The sequence below is a fragment of the Tachypleus tridentatus genome, chromosome 1, assembly GCF_004210375.1.
Source record: "Tachypleus tridentatus isolate NWPU-2018 chromosome 1, ASM421037v1, whole genome shotgun sequence".
In the NCBI taxonomy this organism is placed as follows: domain Eukaryota; kingdom Metazoa; phylum Arthropoda; class Merostomata; order Xiphosura; family Limulidae; genus Tachypleus; species Tachypleus tridentatus.
This window is the reverse complement of record NC_134825.1, coordinates 161611025-161634712: the sequence shown is the minus strand read 5'-3', so window position 1 is coordinate 161634712 and position 23688 is coordinate 161611025. Positions and strand designations below refer to the sequence as shown.

General features: G+C 35.6%; 1 protein-coding gene across 1 annotated transcript; it reads left to right on the top strand.

Moving 5' to 3' along the window:
- The first annotated feature begins 1798 nt into the window (after positions 1-1798).
- Positions 1799-23127, top strand: LOC143233391 (cytolytic toxin-alpha-like). The gene is made up of 10 exons (XM_076469589.1): positions 1799-1937; positions 3837-3960; positions 7593-7796; positions 8317-8539; positions 13013-13247; positions 15632-15755; positions 16951-17133; positions 17662-17671; positions 20378-20949; positions 22957-23127. The coding sequence occupies exons 2-10, from the start codon at positions 3844-3846 to the stop codon at positions 23125-23127; spliced, it is 1839 nt and encodes a 612-aa protein (XP_076325704.1). The 5' UTR covers positions 1799-1937; positions 3837-3843.
- The last annotated feature ends 561 nt before the right edge of the window (positions 23128-23688 follow it).

Sequence of the window (23688 nt, the reverse complement as noted above, 5' to 3'; positions counted from 1 at the left end):
AAGACAGTATTACTAATTCGAATCATAATATAATAAAGAAATCACAATCCACGTTGTATTCATTCCCTATTTTCCTCTTTCCCCGTGCTTTGAAGTGTTGAAAACAATCTCATATTTGTAGCTAAGCCTACTACCAACAACATCTGAGTACTAAAGTAGAAATTCGCAAGCTTTAACACCAAGTCACCTTTTCACAGCTTTTACAATCAGTTCATATCAAATCATTTTCTTATTTTCTAACTAACTCTTCTCCTAGCATACGGTTACCTTGATATTTCACATCAATTCGCTCATCCACCCAAAGTTTATAATTTTGTCGTAGTTTTTGTAACACCCTAGACTCAACTACTAACTCTGTAATAGCTGGTTCATTAATTATATCTTGGTTAGTTCAGTAGCTGCATAGTTTTCAGTTCAGTAGACTTAAAGAATTTAGTTCATTAGTTTTATAATTTTTAGTTCATTAGATGTATCTTGTTAGGTTCGTTAGCTATACAGTGTTTAGTTTATTCACGATATAGTGTTCAGTTCATTAGCTATACAGTTTTTAATTCATTAACTATACAGTGTTTAGTTTATTCACGATATAGTGTTCAGTTCATTAGCTATACAGTTTTTAATTCATTAGCTATACAGTGTTTAGTTCATTGGCTATACAGTGTTTAGTTTATTAAATATATAGTGTTTAGTTCATTCGCTATACAGTGTTTAGTTCATCGAAATAACATTGAAGGTCATTGATATGCTTTAGAAGCAATAATTAAGCTTAATATACTAGGATGGAATACCTTATGAAACAATTATCTCATGATGAGATATATGTACTCTAACATAACCCTACACGAAACAGTCGAGACATATACGACATTAGTTTCAATAACCAAGACAAAATCAGTGTCTTATCAAAACGTGTAAAAAATTGTATTGAACTTCACCAAACAATCATTTTTTTCTATTCAATGGCAAGATCTATGAACGACCTTATAGAGTAGCGACGAGGTCTAGCTAACACCTATACTAGAAAATATGTGTCTGTTTTTGGCAGACATGTTGATGACGCTTTTACAGCTTCTTGAACATGTGAACAAAGTGAAAAGTTTCTAAGTTAAAACAACTTAATAACATAGCATTTACTGCTTACTATGAGAAAAATAATACTTTACAATTTTTGAAAAGCTGTATTTCAAATTAATATACTCGCCATATAATATTCTTTCTTCGAGTATGCCCAAATTGCATATTTTCATTTATTGGTTCCAAAGTGTGTTTATATTCAACCATCCAAACAGCACTTGAATGTATGTGAAGAAGGCTGAGTTATAATGGTTAATAATTACATTCCACACTCAAGTAATGATGGCACATATAGGATTAAAATATTTGTTTCAGTAGGACTAAAGTTTACATCGAATTTTGTGAAAGCAGTGTTTAAAAAAATTCACTTTTACGCAGAATTGTTATTAATGATTTTTCGGTTCAGTAAGAAGCAAACAATAGCCTTCCATTTTATGAAACTTAACCAAAAACTACTGCTTTCAAAATTACGACTTAAATAACAAGCTAAAGAATTCGACGCGTGTGCGTGTAGCGAACGCTGATCACTCAGAGTCAGAGAAACAAACGCTTCATGGGAAAATGTCATGTGGCCCTGTGCTTTGGAAAGCTACTTGCCTTAAATCATATCACACGGATTTCTTATCGATAACTATGACATGTAATTGATATTAATTCATGAAGGCCGTCGGTTATACGGAACTCTGTATCAGTTGTTTTCTCTCCTTTGATGTAATTGGTTAATTGAAATATTTCAATTGATTTATTAATTTATATCAGCGCCCTCTGGTGGATTTTATTTTCTTATCGAACAACAAAGGTTGCACAGCTGTTCGTATTGAAAGCTGCTTTGTCGGATAGAGACGGACCTACAGTGTGTCCAGGTAATATAAAACATTTTCAACTTGTTATCTTTCTTACAAGACATTTTATGAAATTTATATAAATATGTATAAGAAAGTACTTACCTGTGAAGAAAAATAGATAATAAAGTAAATACATAAGAGCGTTAGCCAAACAGAGACAGCTCCAACACACTCAATAAATACATAGACCAGGCGATTGTAGATGGCGCCCGTCTTTAATTGACTGATTATAGAAACAAAATATTGATTTATCTAAAACACTAATTTTAAATAATTAAAGCTATTCATACGCATTAACACTATTATATGATAGCTGAAACAGAGTCGTTGTTTATCAGCTTTGTAGACAGGGAAGTGCGATTATTACCATACAAACGGAACTAACTGTTTTAAAGTCAAATAATAACATAATTAGGATTTTTCAAATCACTATATTATCACAGTTTGCATTCAAATAAACAAAAAGTTATACAAATAAGATTACTAAATACTGGGTTCTTTTCTAGTGGAAATATACTGACATTGTTTTTATTGATGCCCATTCTATGAACTAAAACTTGGGACCCGGCATGGCCAGGTGGGTTAAGGTGTTCGACTAGTAATCTGAGGATCACGGGTTCGGAACCCGGTCTCACCAAACATGCTCGCCCTTTCAGCTGTGGGGGGGGCGTATAATGTAACGGTAAATCCCATTATTCGTTGGTAAAATAGTTACTCAAGAGTTGGCGGTGGGTGGTGATGACTAGCTGTCTTCCCTCTAGTCTTACACTGCTAAATTAAGGTCGGCTAGCGCAGATAACCCTCGTGTAGCTTTGCGCGAAATTCAAAACAAAACAAACCAAGTTTATTTCGTCTACCGCTGGAAGAGTGGTAAGTTTACGGACTTCCAAAGCTAAAATGTGGGGTTCGATTGCCCGCGGTGGACCCAGCAGATTACGGTTTGTGGCTCTATTTTAAAAATAAATAAACTTACTTATTTAAACTTTTTCTTTATAACTATTTATTTACTCGGTTTCAGCTATCTATTATTGACTTGCGTCAGTATAATATATACATTATAGAGTATTGATATTCTGGACAATATTTTAACGTTTTGGGCTCGTAGTTAATTAACTAAGATTTTCTGAAGACTATACACAGCGATCTTGTCTATAAAACGCTATTTTGAATAAAGTAGGGTTAGATGTTGAATAGTTACTGAGTCAACAAATATGTTAAGTCAATCTGTCTCTTACATGGTCCGTTAATCCAAATTGTTAAATTTTGAATAAATGTTTTAACATGGCACTAGGATGCAGGAGAAGTTAGCGTGTGATTATTTAGCGTTATTTACGGAAATAACCCTATCGTTAATGTGTTTGAATTTCGCGCAAAGCTACACAAGGACTATCTGTGTTAGCCTTCCCTAATTTAGCAGTGTAAAACTAGAGGGAATACAGTTAGTCATCGCCACCCACCCCCAACTCTTGGGCTACTCTTTAACCAAAGAATAGTGAGACTGAGTGAATCATTATAACGCCCCCACCGCTGAAATAGCGAGCATGTTTGGTGCGACGGGGATTCAAACCCGCGCCCCTCGGATTACGAATCGATTGTCTTAACCACCTGGCCATGCAGAGCATGTGAAACATGTGAACGTAGACATTGTACTTAAAGTATTCAGAATAGTAAAAAACATGTTGTTACCATCATATGACCTGGACTTTGTATTATTTTTTACCAAATAAACCAAATTAATCGGACCAACACCAGAAACCGTCAAAATAACACTCAGGACTTCTAAGTGACTAACGCAGTTCTTTGTTACGATTATTTGGTTTTTGTTTACACGTAAGTTTTTTTACTCTTAGACATATAATTATATTCATACATAAAATATAATTTTACTCATTTTTCCGAATATTTTTTGCAACACAGGCACAACATGGCAATTATACAAATGTTATACGTATTGCCTATGTTGCTGGGAAGAACCTTTGACGCCAGGAACGACAGAGTTGGCGTGGACTTGTTTCCAAATGACGTCATAAAAAATTACGAGGTATGTTACAATAATTTAAAGTTTGGAATTATTTTACGCAGTAGTTCAGTTTTCCCTATTTAGATTTAGAGTAAGTGAACTTACGTATTCTTATAATTCTTATATGTACAATTGTCAAACATGATCGCTATTATATTTTTTATGTTTGTTTTGTAAGCAAACTTTTAAATAAATTTATTCGGCCTTCACATCAATCACTGGATATTTTACTAATAAACAGTGGTACAATAAGAGAAACTAAAGTAAAAAAAATGATTAAAAAATGATTAATACTTATGTTAAATTGAACTCATTAGTAATTAGCACACAACAATAATATAAATAATTGTATACATTTCACTAAGATGAACGATAAAGAGCTGTGATTCTCGTGGGGTTTTGTTTTGGTATCGTTGGTTAATTTTACTGAAAGCAACACCTCGCAACCTACAGAAGAGGTAGCAAGTGAAAAGAAAAATGTGAAAAATGTTATAATTTTGTTTAAGAAGGCCCCGGCATGGCCAGGAGGGTTAAGGCGTTCGACTCGTAATATGAGGGTCGCGTGTTCGAATGCTCGCCATTTCAGCCGTGGGGGTGTTGTAATGTGACGGTCAATCCCACTATTCGTTGGTAAAAGAGTAGCCCAAGAGTTGGCGGTGGGTGGTGATGACTAGCTGCCTTCCCTCTAGTCTTACACTGCTAAATTAGGGATGGCTAGCACAGATAGCCCTCGAGTAGCTTTGTGCGAAATTCCAAAACAAACAAACAAACCCTCTAATCTTACCCTGCTAAATTAGGGACGGCTAGCGCAGATTGTCCTTGAGTAGCTTTGTGCAAAATTAAAAAAACCAGCAAACATTCAATTTAAGAAACTCAATGTTAAAAGCGTATTAAGTCCCCTGCTGGGTAAACCAAAAGTTTGCGAGGTAAAACACTAAAATCCTAGGTTTCATTTTCCACGACATATAGGGTCTAGATATTCTATTGTGAATGTGTGGGCCTAAAACGAGCCAAAATCAATCGTGTTTTAATTAAACTGCTACCTGTTTCGTTAGGCAAAATACTTTAAAATAACGAATCGTTACTTAAATTTCCTTACTGTCTGCTAAAGATCTGTTTCTTTTAGTGGTACTCTGTGGTTTTATACTTTAACAAAGTTTTCCAGTATAGTATTCGTGAGGGATTCTAAGTGCTCATTGAATGATAATTTCACTTGCTACAAAGTATAGATTGAAAGCTACATGAAACGTAAGGTGTAATACTACACTATATTATCCTGTGGACAATTGATTCTTTTATCTTTACAACTGATGTACCACTGGTGAATTAATAAGTTCACAGCCTCACAGATACTAAAAAGAAGGATCCAATATCGAGGTGTTCCTAATTTTGGCAAAATCTAATTGTTATTATGTATTTACTATGAATTTAATGCCCATGAAAATATCATTGTCATAAAATTATTTTGTTTATGTATTGTATGCCTCCATTCCATTTTTAATTAATTTATAAATTTCAACTAGCGTATATTACCCGCTTACTTTACGAAAAACATTTTTGTTAGTTTCGAAACTGATATTTTGTTAAAATCAGTTACATGTCAGTTATTATAAAATATCAGGCTGTCCAGAAACAAATGTCGTTTTTGAATTGCGAAGTTTGGAAAAGTATAAATCAGTGTTGTAAAACATGTTTTAATCAAAATAAGCAACATTTGATTCAACACACTTTTACCAGTGTGTAACGATGATGTTTATGCTCGTGGTGTTGAAATCAAAGTTTCTGTGGTCAATGAACTCTCTGAGAGCTTCTTCTGCAGCTGCCTGGTTTGGAAAGCATTTACTGTTCAAAAAGTTGTCAAAGTGCTTGAACAAATAAAAATATATAGGGGAAATGTCTGGAGAATAGGCGGATGAGGCAGAATCTCGATTTTCAATTCGTTCAATTTTTGGAGCGTCATCATTGACAGGTCTCATAACACCAATTTTGTTGATCTTCAGTCAGCTCATGCGGTACCCAGTTATCCAAAGTTTTCGTCTTTCCAATCGCACTCAAGTGGTTGGAAATGCTTGATTTGCTTGTGCCTAGCTTTTCTACAAGCTCACGTACTGTTGTACGAGTGTCTGTTTCAACTGATTCCCTTAATGTAAGGGTGGCTTCTTTCCATGACCTTCGTGGTCTTCAAGACTTTCATCTCCATGTCGAAACCTTTGGAATTAACGCTAAACTGTGTGATCAATAACAGATCCAGTAGCTTTTCGTCCAAGTTTGAAGCCGTAGAGGAAAATGAGACGAAAGTCCTTCTTGTCCATGCTACCCTGAAGGTTGCGAAACGTACTCTGAGGAGAGTTAATATAGCAGACAATTAAGACACCTTGTAAACGACAAAAGTTGTATTAAACCAACCAACCAACGATACGTTACTCGATATTCAGCTTCCAAATGCCATCATAAGAATTCAGACAATTTGTTCTGGACAACCTAATACTAGAGAGGCACTAAGTACTGTGCATACCTTGTTGATCATATTCAGCCCTATAAAAAATAAGAACATGTGTCTGTAAGTCTGTTATTGTCAACAGAGTAGAACAATGATGAATAATATTCTACATATGTCCACTAAGTTTCATCAAAATCTGACTATTTTTGACTTGGTTATAGAGCAAACATAATACGAAAAATCGGTTGACACGTTAAAAAGTGGAATCTTTTTTATTTTATTGACCTTTGACCTTGGATCTCAAAAAAACTAATAACTTCTAGTTGAGTCCCAAATGAATACCAGCTTTTCATCCAAACCCATTCAGATATTTTTGATAAATCTTGCTCATAAACACACAGAATGTTGAGTATGCCATTTCAAAATGATTTTGAATATGTAAATCAGCAACCCACATGGCAACCACAGCCGATGTAGATTCATAGTAGAACGCAATGTATCAAGACTACATTTTAACATTAATTGTTGTTTTGTAGGTAGTGCGATGCAACGGAAAAAGAACTGACAACGACAACAGTATGTAAATGAATTTTTCGATACAAAATATTTATACGATCATACGATAAAAATGTTTTTTTCGACAAGGTATTTAGAACTTCCCATACGGGAATATTCATTGTGCCTAATGGCACCGACATTTAAAAAAAAATCAGTGTATGTTAAAAAGGAGTAATTAATATATTTCGTACTTGAAAACCTTATAACGTAGCCTTTATGCAATGGAAACTAGTTTGCAGGACTGTTGTCAAGAAGCACGGTCATCAGACAGAGCTTGACGACATTTACTGTAACGACGTAGTGAGGGTCCAAAATCGTTTTATTATAATGTAGTCAATCTCTTTTTACTGACTTGATCACAGTTCTTAAAAAAGTATTCTATGTCGTTGCTCTATAACAGCAATGCTTTCTGAAAATGAGTGAGTGTTTTCTTATAGCAAAGCCACATCGGGCTATCTGCGGAGCCCACGGAGAGGAATCGAACCCCTGATTTTAGCGTTGTAAGTCCGTAGACATACCGCTGTTTTAGCGGGGGGCTAATTTCTGACAATATATTTTTCTTTATTGTACGACAGCTACGTTAAACTTCGTTTGACCTCTGATGAAGCTGAATCACGTGTCGTATTTGCATTAATAATTTTATTCGTCTAAACAGAGAATAGATAGGCCACAGTTTACGTCGAGTTTCAAGATGGTCGATAATTCCAAGGATGCCAAGGACTTTTTGGACGTGTCGGGAGATTTGTCTTTGAAGATAAAAACTGGAAAACTGGAAGTAAAAGGAACCGGAAATTACTTGAAGGACACAACTTCAGCTGGAAGGAATGTGGAGATTCTGACAAAACTGGACTACAGGACGGTCTGTAATCGATTATATGTTTTTACACGTATTCGTTATCCATTTATAATTGTGCGTTTTTGTCTTTTATGTGACACATTACGTTTAAGTAACTCAGTGGTTTCTTCATTTCTGTGTAAAACCTCACGGTACTAGTGTACGGAATCACATTACGCTAATAAAATTTTAACTGTATGATTTATAAACGTGTATTATGTTCCCCAAAATAACAAGAAAAAATCATATGTTTGTAAGTCGTCGTTTGTCAATTTAAAATTGTATTAGCATAATGTACTTCGTACACAAATACCAGTTACAAACAAGTATTATGTTCCCCAAAATAAAACTATTTCATTGTGCTTGTAAATCGTTGTTTGTCAATTTACTATAATAAAAGCATAGTTTTACATTAAGGCTCTCAACCACTGCATTATATTCATTCGACTCGCAACCGAAAAATTGCGACATTTTACGATTATAGCCAAGTTTTTTTCCAAACATCACATCAGCAATTTTAAATCTAAACTGCCCTTTTATATAGTCTATTTTCAGTATTCCTTCTAATGCTCAACCTCTGAAAGACTGGCAGACACGGTACCGGAAGGAAGATCTCGGTACTCATTACGTGAAAAGCGTGACATATGGCGGAAGTTTAGTAGCCTCTCTGCAATTTATAGCCAAAGATGATGCCAATCTTGAAGAAATCAAAGGAAATATAAATCTGGTCATCCAAGGTAACAGCGCCTTTGACCTGGTAGCTGAAGGTAAGTAGTTGAGTTGTAAAATAATTTCACTGTTTTCAAGTAGAATGGTAGTGGCTTAACCTGTTTAGTGCCGTAAACGAGATAACTCGTCCAAGTTATTGGACGGACGAGTTAATTCGTTCTCAGTCATACCTAACTTGAACGCTAGATGTCAGCACCATATATCACATTTGACCTACTTACAAATTGTTTCACTTTCGATCCAAAATGGCATCACGAAAAAAGTTACAAAATGAACAAGCATTAGAGTTGTATTGTAGCAGCTGAAATACTTGGCAGTCAACAGGGTAATGAACCGTATATGACCAATCAGTCAGTTAAGGACCAGACTAGAAAGATGTGATATGTAACGAGCTTTAGAAGTGAAAACATGGATTAGTTAATACGGTCTAGGAGTAGAGGACTACATCATTTATCTGGGTTAAAGAATAGAAACATGAATTGTTCACCTAAATTTCTAGCTAAAAAAATGTTATCTAGGTGCATGCTCCAGTTAGTTAGGTTGAGACCCAGGAAGATGTGTCATTTAACTGTACTTAGATCATTGTTAGTCAGGTGAGTTAAGAACCAAGGCGTGAAAGTTAACTGTACTTTGGACTGAAATTATTGTTAGTCAGGTAGGCTAAGAACCAAGACGTATCAGTCAGCTAAGTTTAAAACTAGGAACGTTGTTAGTCAGTTTAAGAACAAAGCGCATGGTTTAACCACAGGTTAAAAACCAAGATAATATGTTAATCAGATGAGTTTACGACTTAAAAAAAAAACATTTGTTACATCGGCCCGGCATGGCTAGGTGGGTTAAGACACTCGAATCGTAATCTGAAGGTCGCGTATTCGAATCCTGGTCGCACCAAACATACTCGCCCTTTAAGCCGTAGAGGCGTTATAATTTAACGGTCAATCCCACTATTCGTTGGTAAAAGAGCAGCCAAAGAGTTAGCGGTGTGTGGTAATGACTATCTGCCTTCCCCCTAGTCTCACACTACTAACTTAGGGACGGTAGCGCAGATAGCCTTCGTGTAGTTTAGCGCGAAATTCAAAAAACAAAAACAAAACATTTGTTACTGTTAGATGGAGTCGGTTCTAAGACTATGTGTTAGCCAACTTGGTTCTAAATTAAGTTTCAAAAACACTTATTATTATTTAATCTTATTAAGGTGTTGCTTAAATATTAAAACTGGTTTCTTGTTTATTGTCTGAGATCTTCTAATATTTACCTGTTGTGCAAAAAATTGTTAAATGCAAAGCTACACGAGGGCTATCTGCGCTAGTTTTCCTTAATTAACAGCGAAAGGCTAGAAAGAAGGCATTTAGTGATCACCATTCACCGCCAACTCTTAGGCTACTCTTTTTACTAACGAATAGTTGAACTGACCGTCAATTATTATGCCCTCACAGCTGAAAGGGTGACCATGTTTGGTGGGACAGGTGCTACCCTAAGATTACGGGTCAAGCGTCCTAAACACCAGGCCATCCCGGAACCTAATCGCCTTGTGCAGTAGAGATATTTAAAAAAGCTAACAAGCTCATTTGAAATTTAATTTAAAAGATATTGTAGAAACTTTGGGAGATTATATCGTGTTCGTATTCTTTTGAGAGATAATTTTAAACTATTTTAATCTTTCTTGAATTATTATTTTAGTTGTATTCTTTTATTATTGTACTTTTATAAAAGAAATTATTCCGTATTTTAACTTAACATTTAAAACTAACCTAAGTTTCCGAAACGTTAATAGCGCAGCTTCCCAATGAATGGAACAATGCCCCACCAGTGGCACAGAGATATGTCTGCGGACTCACACCTCTAGAAACCGGGTTTTCGATACTTGTAGTGGGCAAAGCACAGATAGACAACTGTGTAGCTTTGTTCTTAATTCCAAACAAACACATCTAATCTTTATAAGTAAAAACGTAAGAAAAATATGCTCATTCCTGCTATTTTGACTCCAGTTTTCACTCTGAGTACGTAGCTTGTTCTGATTGGGAGTATTAATAATTAATAGATTCCTTTTCACAAATCAAATGGCTTGGCATGGTCAGGTGGTTAAGGTGCTCTACTCGTAATCTAAGGGTCGCAAGTTCAAGCCCCCATCACACTAAACATGCTCGCACATTTAACCATGAGGGCGTTCTAAAGTGACGGTGAATCCCCCTATATGTTGGTAAAAGAGTAGCCCAAGAGTTGGCGGTGGGTGGTGATGACTAGCTGCCGTCCCTCTAGCCTTACACTGCTAAATTAAGAACGGCTAGCGCAGATAGCCCTCGTGTAGCTTTACGTAAAATATTAAAAAAATCAAATTTGTCGTCAGCCAATAGAAACTCCTTATAATGTTCTCTGAAAAAATCAATCCTATGATATCATTATAACAAAATTAATAGCAGGTTAATTTTATTTCAAGAAATAAATATTTCACATTGTATACGATTTAAATGACATGATAATATAAAGGTAATTTTAGTTAAAACTTTCGTTTTACCCACAACAATTCTCTTTCAAATTTTGTCGTATATATATATATATATGTGTGTGTGTGTGTGTGAAATGCCGTGTATATATATATATACTGCTGGTCAAAATCTTAAGGCCAATGAGCATAAAGAAAAAATATTCATTTTGTGTTGTTAGACTCAACTACTTATTTGAGTAGAGCTTCGAAAGATGAAAATAAGAAAAGGGAAAATAAAAAGTAAAAAACTTCTTTAGCATTTAATAGGGAAAATGTGAACACTATGAAATTAGCCTAAATACACGCTGTTCAAAGGTTTAAGACCAGCTGCCTTTCGGGACGGGATCTGGCTGTTTTTTTCAGTGCTACCTTGGCCTTGTTCATGAATGATATGAATTATGGCCAACTTCACTCCTTCACCAAAAAAAAGAGTTTAAATATAATAAAATATATATATATATATATATAAAGATAAATTCAATAACCTTCCACAAAAGGGGACGAAGAGGAACCACAACGTTCCTGAACACTCCAGTTGGAGAGAGAATTCTTCTGATTTCTCTCTCTCTAAACTAAACCCCTGCCACGTTAGTTTGCGTTTGCGTTTAAGACCATACTGAAACGAAGCGTTAATCGGTAAACACGTAACGAAATTTAGTCATTTGTGTTCAAGCATTAGCGTTATCAACATCTCCCACTGACATCTCCTGTGTTACATTGGATAAAAACATTGCAAAGGCTAAAAAGTTGACAGAGTTTGAACATGGAAGAATTGTCGAGCTGTAAAAGCAAGGTCTCTCTCAACGTGTCATCACTGGTGAGATTGGGTCTAGTAAAACTGTTGTTACAAATTTCTTATGCATCCCTGAGGGATACGGAATGAGAATTTCAAGTGGTTGGTTCATGAATATTTCGCCAACGTTGAGCAGAAGAATTCGATGGGTTGTCCGGCAAGATACCAGCCGACCGTCGAACCATATTAAGGCCCATACGACGCAGAATGCAGCTCAAGGACAATAAGACGACATCTACGAGAGAAAGGCTTTAAAAACCGAAAACGTCTTCAAAGGCCACGCCTCCTTCCACACCACGAAACAGCTCGGTTAAACTATGCTGAGAAGCACCAAACATGGGACGTAGAAAAGTGGACGAATGTTTTGTTCTTTGATGAAAAAAAATTAATCTGGATGGTCCATATGGCTTTCAACGTTACTGGCACGATAAAGAATCCCCACCGGAGGCATTGTCTACGTGGCACAGTGGAGGAGGTTCCATCATGATCTGGGGTGCTTTCTCCTTCCATGGAACAATGAAGCTTCAGGTTATACAGAGGTGTCAAACAGCAGCTGGTTACCTTGGCATGTTGGAGAGAGCATCCTTATTGTCTGAAGGCCCTCAGAATGTGGAAATGACTGGATCTTTCAGGAGAACAACGCTGCAATCCACAACGCCCGCAGGACAAAGGACTTTTTCATGGCAAATAATATGATTATTTTGGACCATCAAGCGTGTTCGCCCTAACTGAGCCCCATTGAAAATGTTTAGGGATGGATGGCAAGGGAAGTCTATAGAAATGGATGTTAATTCCAAACAGTACATGATCTTCGTGAAGCCATCTTGACCACTTGGAATAACATTCCAACCAGCCTTCTGCAAACACTTATATCGATCATGCCAAAGCAAATGTTTGATGTTATCCGCAATGATGGCCTTGCAACTCACTACTGAGACCTCTTGTTGGGTATTTCCTTCCCTGTTTAGGACTTCTTTTTGGTATGGTCTTAAACTTTTGACCAGTTAGTATTTATACTAATTTCATATTGTTCACATTTTCACTATTAAATGCTGAAAAGGTTTTTATTTTTATTTTCCCCTTTCTTATTTTCATCTTTCGAAGCTCTACCAAATAAGTGGTTGAGTCTAGCAACGCAAAGTGCATATTTTTTGTTTATGTTCATTGGTCTTAAGATTTTGGCCAGCAGTGTATGTATCTACATCTAGCAATCTCTAATTATCTAATTTTTAGGAAAGCTAGAGAAACTACAAAAAGAGTTAAGTGGAAAAGCCAGCTTGGAAATTACTTACTATGCTACTGTGCCATTAAAATCTGTCCCCAATACAATCGAAGGACTTCGGAACCTTATTCGAGACTTCCAAGATCAAGTACAGGAAACTAACGAAGGACTGGGTGTCCCAATGACCGTTGAGTTAGTGGACTTGTCTGTTTTAGATCCTTCTAGAACAGAATACTTAAAAAACAGGTAATAACTGTTTGACTTGCCTATAAATTAAATATATAGTATATCATGTAATGTATTTAAAATATGTGCATCCATTGATTATTTCATTGTAATGTAAATAATAATTAATATGTCTTATGAGTTAGATTAATAACTGCAACATTCTAATAAACACTTTTCATACGAATTCGGTTTTATATTATTTAACTTTGTAAGAAATGCTCTCTTAGATATTGAACAAATGGTTTAAAGTAGAATTTTTTTCCGGGGAATGATTCGTAAAAACTATTACGTCGTTTTGTGGGTTGTCTACATTAGTCATCCATAATTTCCAAATGAAAGGTAACTAGTCAATATCACTCACTTCCAATTCTCCCGCAATAATTTATCAAGAAATAGTTGGAATTTACCGCTTTATTTTAACTTCACTAAACGAAAGGGCGAGCATATTCAGCGACAGGTTACATCCAGTGACCACCAGCTGACGAGTCGAGCACCTTAACCAGCAGGCCTTGTTATCAACTGAAAAGTTTGGTTTGTTTGATTTGTTTTGAATTTTGCGCAAAGCTACACGAGGGTATTCGCGCTAGCCGTCCATAATTTAGCAGTGTAAGACTAGAGGAAAGACAGCTAGTCATCACCGCCCACCGTCAACTCTTGAGCTACTCTTTTATCAAAGAATAGTGGGATTGACCGTAACTTTATAACGCCTCAAGGCTTATTCGACGGGGATTCGAATCCGTGACCCTCGGATTACGAGTCGAGCACCTTAACCACCAGACCCTGTTATCAACTGAAAAATAGGCTGAACAAATTCTAATCTTTTCGAACTTTCTAAGCTACTTTAACGTTTTCGCGGTTGATTCGAGCGAAATATCCTCCAAAAATACAAACAGATATATCACGTCTAGGATGCATAATGAATTAAATGAACTTGAAGTAATAATGCATTTGTGATAAAGATCCCAGTATCAATGTACTCTTGGAGTTTTTTTACACTGAAGCACTTCCACTTACAACTGAGGAAGCTTTGTTTGTTTGTTTTGGAATTTCGCGCAAAACTACTCGAGGGCTATCTGTGCCAGCCGTCCCTAATTTAGCATTGTAAGACTAGAGGGAAGGCAGCTAGTCATCACCACCCACTGCCAACTCTTGGGTTACTCTTTACCAACGAAAAGTGGGATTGACCGTTACATTATAACGCCCCCACGGCTGGGAGGGAGAGCATGTTTGGCGCGATTCGGGCACGAACCCGCGACCCTCAGATTACGAAGCGCACGCCTTAACGCGCTAGGCCATGCCAGGCCCACTGAGGAAGCACAAATTTCTCAAAAAAAATTACTCAACTCTTTTGATTGCATTATTTCGAAAATAAACATCCTTCGTTAGCAAGTTGTTTCTATTATAATCATCCAAATCGGTTTATTACGCTTTCAGAATGTGAATCTTCCAGAATTACGCTTGTTGCATTATCTTTACTGAATGGTCACAACTTTGCTAAAGATGCATCATGGTATAGATACCATGAAATATTTCTTCATTTTCAAGAATTATGGTCTGAGTAACTACTTTACGGTTCCAAGAATTACGGAAAGGAAGGCGAGTTAAAGTTTTACGCTCTTTGAACCAGCGTTCCCCCCCCCCCCGACACCCACACTTATAGCTTAGCGGTAAGTCTCACGGTTTACAAATCTAAATTTCTGGTTTCGATACTCTCAGGGGCAGAGCATAGGTAGTCTATTGCGCAGTTTTGTGCTTAATAACAAAAAAGAAATCCTCCAAACTAATAAAATGGTAAAGTTTAATACAATAGCAAAAAATTAGTGGTCAACGTTACACTTAAACGAACTCCATAGCTTTGTTGAAGGTCGTTTACTGAGACATAAGACACATAATTCTTTTAACGTTGCACTTATCAGTTTTTTTAAAATCTAAGCTTTTTCTCTCTGCACCTTTTTTTTGTTTGTTAATCGGACAATACAAGGATCAAAACGACTCACTGGACCTTACCACATGATTTTAGTTATCCACCTTCCACAGTTTGTACTCCAGTTACCACTAAACTAACCTGTTTCATTTGATATCAGCTGTCTCGGAACTTAATGCTGGCAGTAATAAGACAGTTTTTGGTAATTTGTCTAACGTGTCGCTATCTGAAGCTAGACCAAAAAAAAAAAGATATTTTATAACAATGTCTTTGTTGGACGGATATCCTCCATCTTGCGTCTTTTGAAGCTAAGAAAGATTCCTGCTCTTAAGTTTTATCTCGCAGGCTAACTGTTGCTACACCTGCGCATTTTGCATATGCGTGTACCTGGAGTGTTATACAAATGTGGAGGTTTTAACAAAACAGCCAATGAATGAATGAATATCTGCTGTTTACCAGATGTTTGTTATTCTGACAGAGCTCTACAAGCCGCACTCGAAGATTTGGAATACAGATTTGATGACCTGAGGGAAACAAAGACTCGTATGGAAGAATGGATGAGACAGGTTCCTCCTTCGATTCCTTTGGAACAGGAGAAGGAGGTAGGTAACCATTTTGCAGAACTGATTACAAAGTGCACACGTACCACCCCTTACCGATTAAATTATAACGAAACTGTTTATAATAGACGTATAACCAGTACAACAAAATAATTACTGCTCCCGTCACTATGGAAACCGGATTTCTCAAACAAAATGTTATTTTACTAGTTTCTGTTTTATGTGCAAACGTTTAGCGTTGCGAAGTGTGTTGTTGGTACAAAATATATTACCTGATGCTTATAGGTTTATTTTTCGAATATATTATTATTTATTATTTGGATATACGTATCCAAATAGTTTGATCATCGTATTATGTTTTTATAAATAATGAATTCGTCAAATTACATAATCACTTCAAATTACAAACATATCAAATATGACATGGTCTATAGTTTTTCTTCATTTTAAAAGAGTATAATTGTTTTTAATAATTCCTTCGTAATCTTTCCTAAAGTGTGTTTTTTATGATGTAGCTGCGAATTCATGTTATACTGTTAAACAATGGCAGTATTATTAAACTTTATTTACTAAAATTAAACCAAATCGAATAGATACCGGACATAAAATTTATTGAATAAAAAGCTTAGTCTTCGTGTTGGAAATAAATGTTTGTTACAATAAAGATTTATGTTTAATATATTTATTTTGAGTTGTGCGGAAAAGGTTAAGCAAATGCGAATCCGCATTACCAAGTGTAAGTGAGTTAAGTTTCGTTAAGCCTTGTGTGAGAAGCATAAGTAGCCATTTCTTTTGAATGGTAAGTGAAATTTAAAATGAAAATACTTTGTGTAAAAATAAAATAAATAACTTAACGTTAATAAGTCATAAAACCTAATTCTGGTACATAATGACTAACATATAGCTCATTAACTTAATATATTTTACACTGAAACAGTTGTTGTTTAAATCAATTTGATGACCGAAATAATGTTTCAACCACTACAATATTTCTGTTGTTTCCTGGTTGACTTATTTTAGTATTGGTATCTAGTGAAAGTTCTTGTCGGTACTGAATATGGCAGCTGTACTGTTGCTGACGCATTATTACATTATTCTTTACTCTGGCTCACAAATTGGTAAAATTATGTTAAGCTTACTGTTCTAAAATAATGTTTGTATTTTTTATTGCATTATATTTGATAAAGAATTTCTAAGTGCGTGAAAAACGTTTGTCTCCTACTTTTCATCGCTCCAGATAAGTGACCTGTACATCCGGATAAACAATGTTCTTCGAGTGTTTTATGAAGTTTTGGGAAATATGGATCTGGAGCAATCATCCGATCAGTTTAAGCCTGCACTCGAGGCTTATAAGGAAGGCGCAAGTTTTGCACTGATGGGAAAATTTCGTAAAGACTTCTTAAATCTTCGAAAGAAACTGGTAAGAAAAACAAATGTTTTGTTGTTGTTTTTCAATTTAGCGCACAGCTACTCAAAGGTTATCTGCGCTAGCCGTTCCTAATTTAGCAGTGTAAGTCTAGAGGGAAGGCAGCTAGTCACCACCACCCACTGCCAACTCTTGGGCTACTGCTTTACCAAGGAATAGTGGGAATGACCGTAACATTATGACGCCCCCACGACTGAAAGGGCGAACATGTTTGGTGCGACGAGGATTCGATCCCGCGACCCTCAGATTACGAGTCCAACGCCTTAACCCACCTGGCCATGCCGGATGTAAAAAAAAAACAAATCGCGTATTTGTTTAAGAAATAAACGATTTTTTTAAATATTTGGGAATAATATGTTCGTATTGTGGCCATGAAAACGAATCTGTTTATGAATTGTAGATAGGTGTGCTCATTGATAAATAAATAGGTAGATAATTCGATATTAAAATTATATTCACTGTCATTTTACAATCATTATAAATTAAGTTAAATGTGTTTTTCTGTTTGCTTGTTTATTTCAGGATATTATTGGTAAGTTAGAAAACATGAAAGATATCACCTCATTAGAAGAAATAAAATACCTATCAGCGTAAGTACCAAAATTATTTTTGAAATTAATATCAAATATCTGTTTGGTCTAAAACTGATGGATTAAAGGAAAATCTGTTCATTTTCTTCTGTTTTTATCCTTCTCAGAAGAATAAAAAAAATCTAATATAGTCATATAAACACGATAACATGTTTATCATTGAAAAACATATACTGTGAAAAGTTGATTTCTCTCGTTTTCTTCTGTTTTTACCCTTCTCAGAACAATAAAAAAGTATAATACAGCAACTTTCACACGTTGCCAGGGAAGGTGGATGGAACGAATACACCAATATTACAAAAAGTCTAAAAATTTTAAATATTCAGGGTTTTTGCAGACATTTCACTTTGAAGATGCTTTAATGGACCTACAACACTAAACTCTGAGGATGAATTTCCTTTGGTTTAAAGAGTTCAGTTAGGCTAATGTGTAGCCTTGCACTAAAACATACAAACAAATTACTTCATTTAAATCACTTAAATTATTTGTGAAGAAAAAAAGTGGTCTGATGTCTCAGAAAAATATCCCAAACTATTCTTTTGTGCTGATAACGTCTCTGATATTAACATTTATATGAGAAGCGCACTTTTCTTTATCCGGATTTTCCTCTTCCATCTGCAAACATGAATTATGAGCCTTTAAATACAACATGCATGAGCTTGTCCAAAACAACTCAGTTTACGCTTACGAGTACACAAAAGAATTCACGACCTCTTAAAAAGGTCAGCAGCAGACGAGTTTCAACGGTCAGTTTGGAAGTGTCCACTAGATTTTCTGTTAACTTTGGACAAAACGCTGCTGACGCTTCTTTTATACCTCCTCCCTTTCAAATGAGGATGTTTATCATTTTGATGAGCTTAAAACTAGAAACACTGAGCATGAGACAAGTTGAATGAACTCATAGTTAGATTTTCGTTGTTACAATTAATGGCAGAGTGCATATACATCAAAGGCCTTCGAAAGCCTGATTCGTGAGTCATACTATAGTCAGGTGTTGCAAGAGTGGGCAAAACTATATCTGAGGAACGATATTATTTTCCAACAAGCTCTGACAAGGTCCTTTGTCATTTACTGAAGTGATCCATCTTGTACAATATTTTGAAACCACGACTCCGGGTCATTGAAAATAAGTCATCGCTAAGCCTTTTGGGGTATATCTTATCTCGTGTACTGTACATACAATCCCTAAGTCATCATTGCAGCATTTTGTTACTGTATACGATTATAATATATATACATATACAACTAAATCTTTAATTATTCTTAGACATAATAGGAAAGAGTGTTTTTATGCACATCTGTACAATGTACTGTTAACTAACAGTAAAGATAATTTAAACCACACACCATACAGGCAACAGTACTTTCAATCAATTTGCTATTACATAACAGAATAAAGTGTCATAAAAAACAGGTAATAAAACTGTAATTTTACAGCATTGAAGAACGGAACATTTAACTGATATTCAAAACATGCTGTAAAATATATCACGTTTGGCTATGCAAACACAGTTATTGCTGCTGTGGCCACTTACAGTAATATTTCTGTTTACTATCAAAAGTACACTGTGAAAAGCAGTGTACGTGATATGTTGTACAGCTTTGCTTACAGTTGTTTTTATTGTTTTGAATTAAGCACAAAGCAACCCAATGAGCTGTCTTTGCTCTGTTCATCACGGATATCGAATTGACCGCTGTGTCAATGGGGGGAGCTTTACTTACAGATTTCCCTCGATGGTGTTAGGTTTAAAAATTAAGGCGACCGATTCGGAATGAATTTTATTGTTTTTTTTATTTATGCCAAAGCTACTCTAGAGCTATCTGCGCTAGCTGTCCCTAATTTAGCAGAGTAAGCCTAAAGGGAATGCAGCTAGTCATCACCACCCACCACCAACTCTTGGACAACTCTTTTACCAACGAATAGTGAAAATCATCGTCACATTATAACGCCCCCACGGCTGAAAGGGCGAGCATGTCTGGTGCGACGGGGATTCGAACCCGCGACCCTCAGATTACGAGTCGAACGCCTTAACCCATCTGACCATGCCGGGCCGAGTTTTATTGAAACAATGACATTTTTATTCGCTCCTCTCCTTTGTTGTTGTTTCTAAGAGTATAAAAAAGTTTATTTATCCAGGTTAGGTATTAGAGAATCAGCAAATAGTGGTAAGCTCTGGTCAAATATAACTCCATACGTCAAGTTGGTTCTCGAGAAGACAGTAAATTATCCATTTTTACCTGAATCAAACCATCATAAGAAATAAAGAGAGTTAATTAGATCAACGTGCACTTAACATATGTAGGAGAGACAGGATACATTTCTATTTTAAGAACGTGTTGATGAGTTGTGTTGCAATATTATATATATATTAATTATATAAAGTAATTTATCGTCGTCAACTCTTGGGCTACTCTTTTACCAACGAATAGTAGAATTGACCTTCATATTATAACACCCCCACGGATGAAATGTTTGGTGTGACTGAATCTCTTCCTTTCAAAACTGTCAACCAGTTGAATGATATCGTTAAGTAATCTCACTTCTCAGTTTTATGGTGTCATACTACTTATTATGTCACTCTTAGGATTGTTTCTTTATATTTAGATAATCGTATGAAACAAATGATTTCTGTTGTATTTTGTTTCAGAAGAAAGACAGGTAGGAACGGGAACCAGTACTTACATTGAATGGGGCAGTAAGATGTGCAGTAGTGCTTTATCAACAACTTTGCACTCGGGATACATGGCAGCCACAAAAGATGCTGGGGTAGGTGGCTCTGTGTCCTACCTGTGTCTTCCTGAAAACCCTCAGTTAGAAAATAGCCCAGTAGTCACAGTATCAACAAGTTTACAGAGTCCCGTGAACGGTGTTCGTTATGGACTGTTAGACGCTGGACTACCGGACTTGGAGCTGAACAAGAATCTTTATACCAAGGGAGTACCGTGTAGTCTCTGTCATCTACTTAGTGGTATGAACGTGTTGACCATTCCAGCTAAAGATGAGTGCCCACAAAGTTTCATGCAGCAGTATACTGGATATCTGATGGCCAGCCAAGATGGAGGCCAAAGAACGCAGTATGTCTGCGTTAGAAAGGGAGCTACTTACCACGAAGTAAATGGCTTACTTCCACGAGCAGGAAATAATTTGGCTTTAGTTACTGCTAAGCCTGGGGCCCTTCCAGCAGACAAATATCCTGAAGGCAGCTTGATCCCATGCGTGGTGTGTTCTACAATGTATTAAATACAGCAAAGCCTTCGGAAATAAGAACACTGTCTACAAGTTAAATGTGCAACGCTATCGAAGCACATGCTCTAAACTTATCTAAAAAATGGTAGTTTTTTATGCACATAAATAAATTGTGAAGTTTATTTTATAACTTTCTTAATTTGACTCCTTAACGAATATCTCACACTATCAATATCCTTTCTTTTATGAGTGAAAAATGAAATTGTTCATTGCAAAGTATCATACCTGAAGTGGCGAAACAAAATAAATAAGATATTGAACACGGATAGGATAAAACAGACACACTGCTTGTAAAAAGTAAAAAGTAACCGTAATTTATATTATAGCAATGACATCTAAAGAACACTGTTGTAAGATAACGTCAATTACCACCATTTCATTGTTATGAGAATCAGATTCCTGTTGCTTAATCATGTGATCTAAGATTGATAGTTCTTCAGTAATGATATAATTAATATTTGTCTAAATCAACATTTCAAATAGCTGTACTCATAGCACGAAATCTTCACTACAATTGGCCTTCAACGTGTCACGTGACGTGAAACATTTCAGCTGCTGAATTGAAAACTGGTCAATAAATCACGTGAGTGTTGCACGGTTTTCAAGGCCATTGCCATGCGTGCATACATATCATCAAAACTTTACAGACTAACTTTTTCAGCATAGAGAAAACACGCTGATCCATTTGGAACTAAGTAAAATTTGCTCAAACCCATAAAATGAATATGGAAAGATCTTAAGGCGTAATAATTAAGTTACTCGTGCCCTCTGGTGGCTCAATGGAAGGTCTAACGACTTATAATGCTAAAATTCTGGTTTCGATACGTGCGGTGGGTACAGCTTTTGCGCTTAACAACAGACAAACAAATAGTTGCAGATGAAATGCTCCAGAATCTCATTAAAGAAAACTATAACAAGAATATTAAAACTATTTCCAAAGGGGCTGTGAGAGTATTCGAGGAACAGTGCACTTCATGGAGAGTGACTGTGGATGACAGTGCCTGAAACCTCGCCAGCATTATAGGCAAATTTTATTCTAAAGTCATTAGACAAGTGTGTTCCTTATACGCTTATTGTATATAACTTGTAAGCACTTGAAGCTATATAATCATTTTCTCGATTCGATATCCACTAATAAATGTATTTAATTAGTGTGGCCTAATTCTCGATTAAATTAATTGTTTGAGATATGAATATTATAGTCATATAGGCCTCCAGGTTGAAATTTTGTGTATGGAAACGCTGAAACATTGTTTAATTATAATACTAACAATAAAATGGATGTATTTATTAAAAATTCTTAAAATCTTTAATGAAATGATAGCCTTTGATACTTCCATGTAAGCTTAGAAATATAGGCTCAAACTAATACCTTACAGAGCTAATTAATCAGATTTTAGTAAAACTGATAACAGGAGTAGTAGTGGAATAAAATAATTATTGGCTGGTGATTATTTACTGCCTTCATGACCAGTCAATAGTTGTTCATTGAGTCATACATTTCAAAGTAGTCTAACCTATTCATGAAATATATGTATTATTATATATATGCATATATATATAGCTAGATATCAAAAAACAGTTTTGATCTTTTACTGGCATGGAGACGTATTGAACAAATGGGAGCCAGCCAATCACAGCAGGTTATTGCGAAGTTGCTCCAGGTTTCTTAAAGTATGATTGGCAGAACGTGAAATTTGATTTTAAACCAATGTTATGATACTTTGGACACCTAGGCAAAATGGACGCTGTTGACGACACAAGCAAGCGATCGTTATCTATAGATTCTGTCTTACTGCAATCGTGGTTAAAGGTCTCAGGTAAATGCACAAACAGTTAACAAAGATTTTAAACAGTGTGTTCAAGATGTCAAACACAAAACATTTCGTTTAAAGTAAGACACGACGTAACTCGAGTTGATCAAGTAAACTTGTAGAAATGCCATTTTCACATGTGAATTATCCTTTATTTTTCAACCAGACAAAAGGTTTATATTCATTTGGAGAAAGCCTCAGATCAGGTCTAGACTACTGTCAACCATACTTCTACCAATGCTTTCTTCGTTTTGTTCACCATAATTGCAACAGTGGTCAGTGTTGGGACCTCTGGTCAGTGTATGGACCTCTACATCTGGAGTTAATGGATCATTAATGTTAGCCTAACAAGAACCACATCCTACATTTTTTTTGTGCGCTGCCTCATGTTGAGACACTTCAACATGATTTCAGCCTTATACGAGATAATAACCATCTGAACTACAGGTAACTACAAAAAAGAAAATCAAGAAAAATGTCATGAATTACAAAGATGTAATTACGTCAAATAACAAAACATTTGTAATTCAGATCTTATGGCTGGTCATTTGATGCTGGATTTCCATGAAAATGAACTGAGAGACTAGATTGATAACATTTTATATAGTAAAATATCACAAATTATAATCGTGTTTTAAATGTGTATTACTTAAAATAAGTGCGCTAACTCAAGAATCACAATATTGAATGTTTCAACAGAGATAGAAGAAAGTGGTTGTTATAAGTCAGTTTATAATAAATAGAAACAAATTTATTGTACAACAACTTTCTCCTATACAGATATCTAACTTTAAGCATGTCTTTGTTGTGGTTTACTTGGTCGTTTACCTGAAAGCTCATTTATCACATATTTTACTAAATTTAACATCGTGAATATTATTATACATTTCCTCTTTGT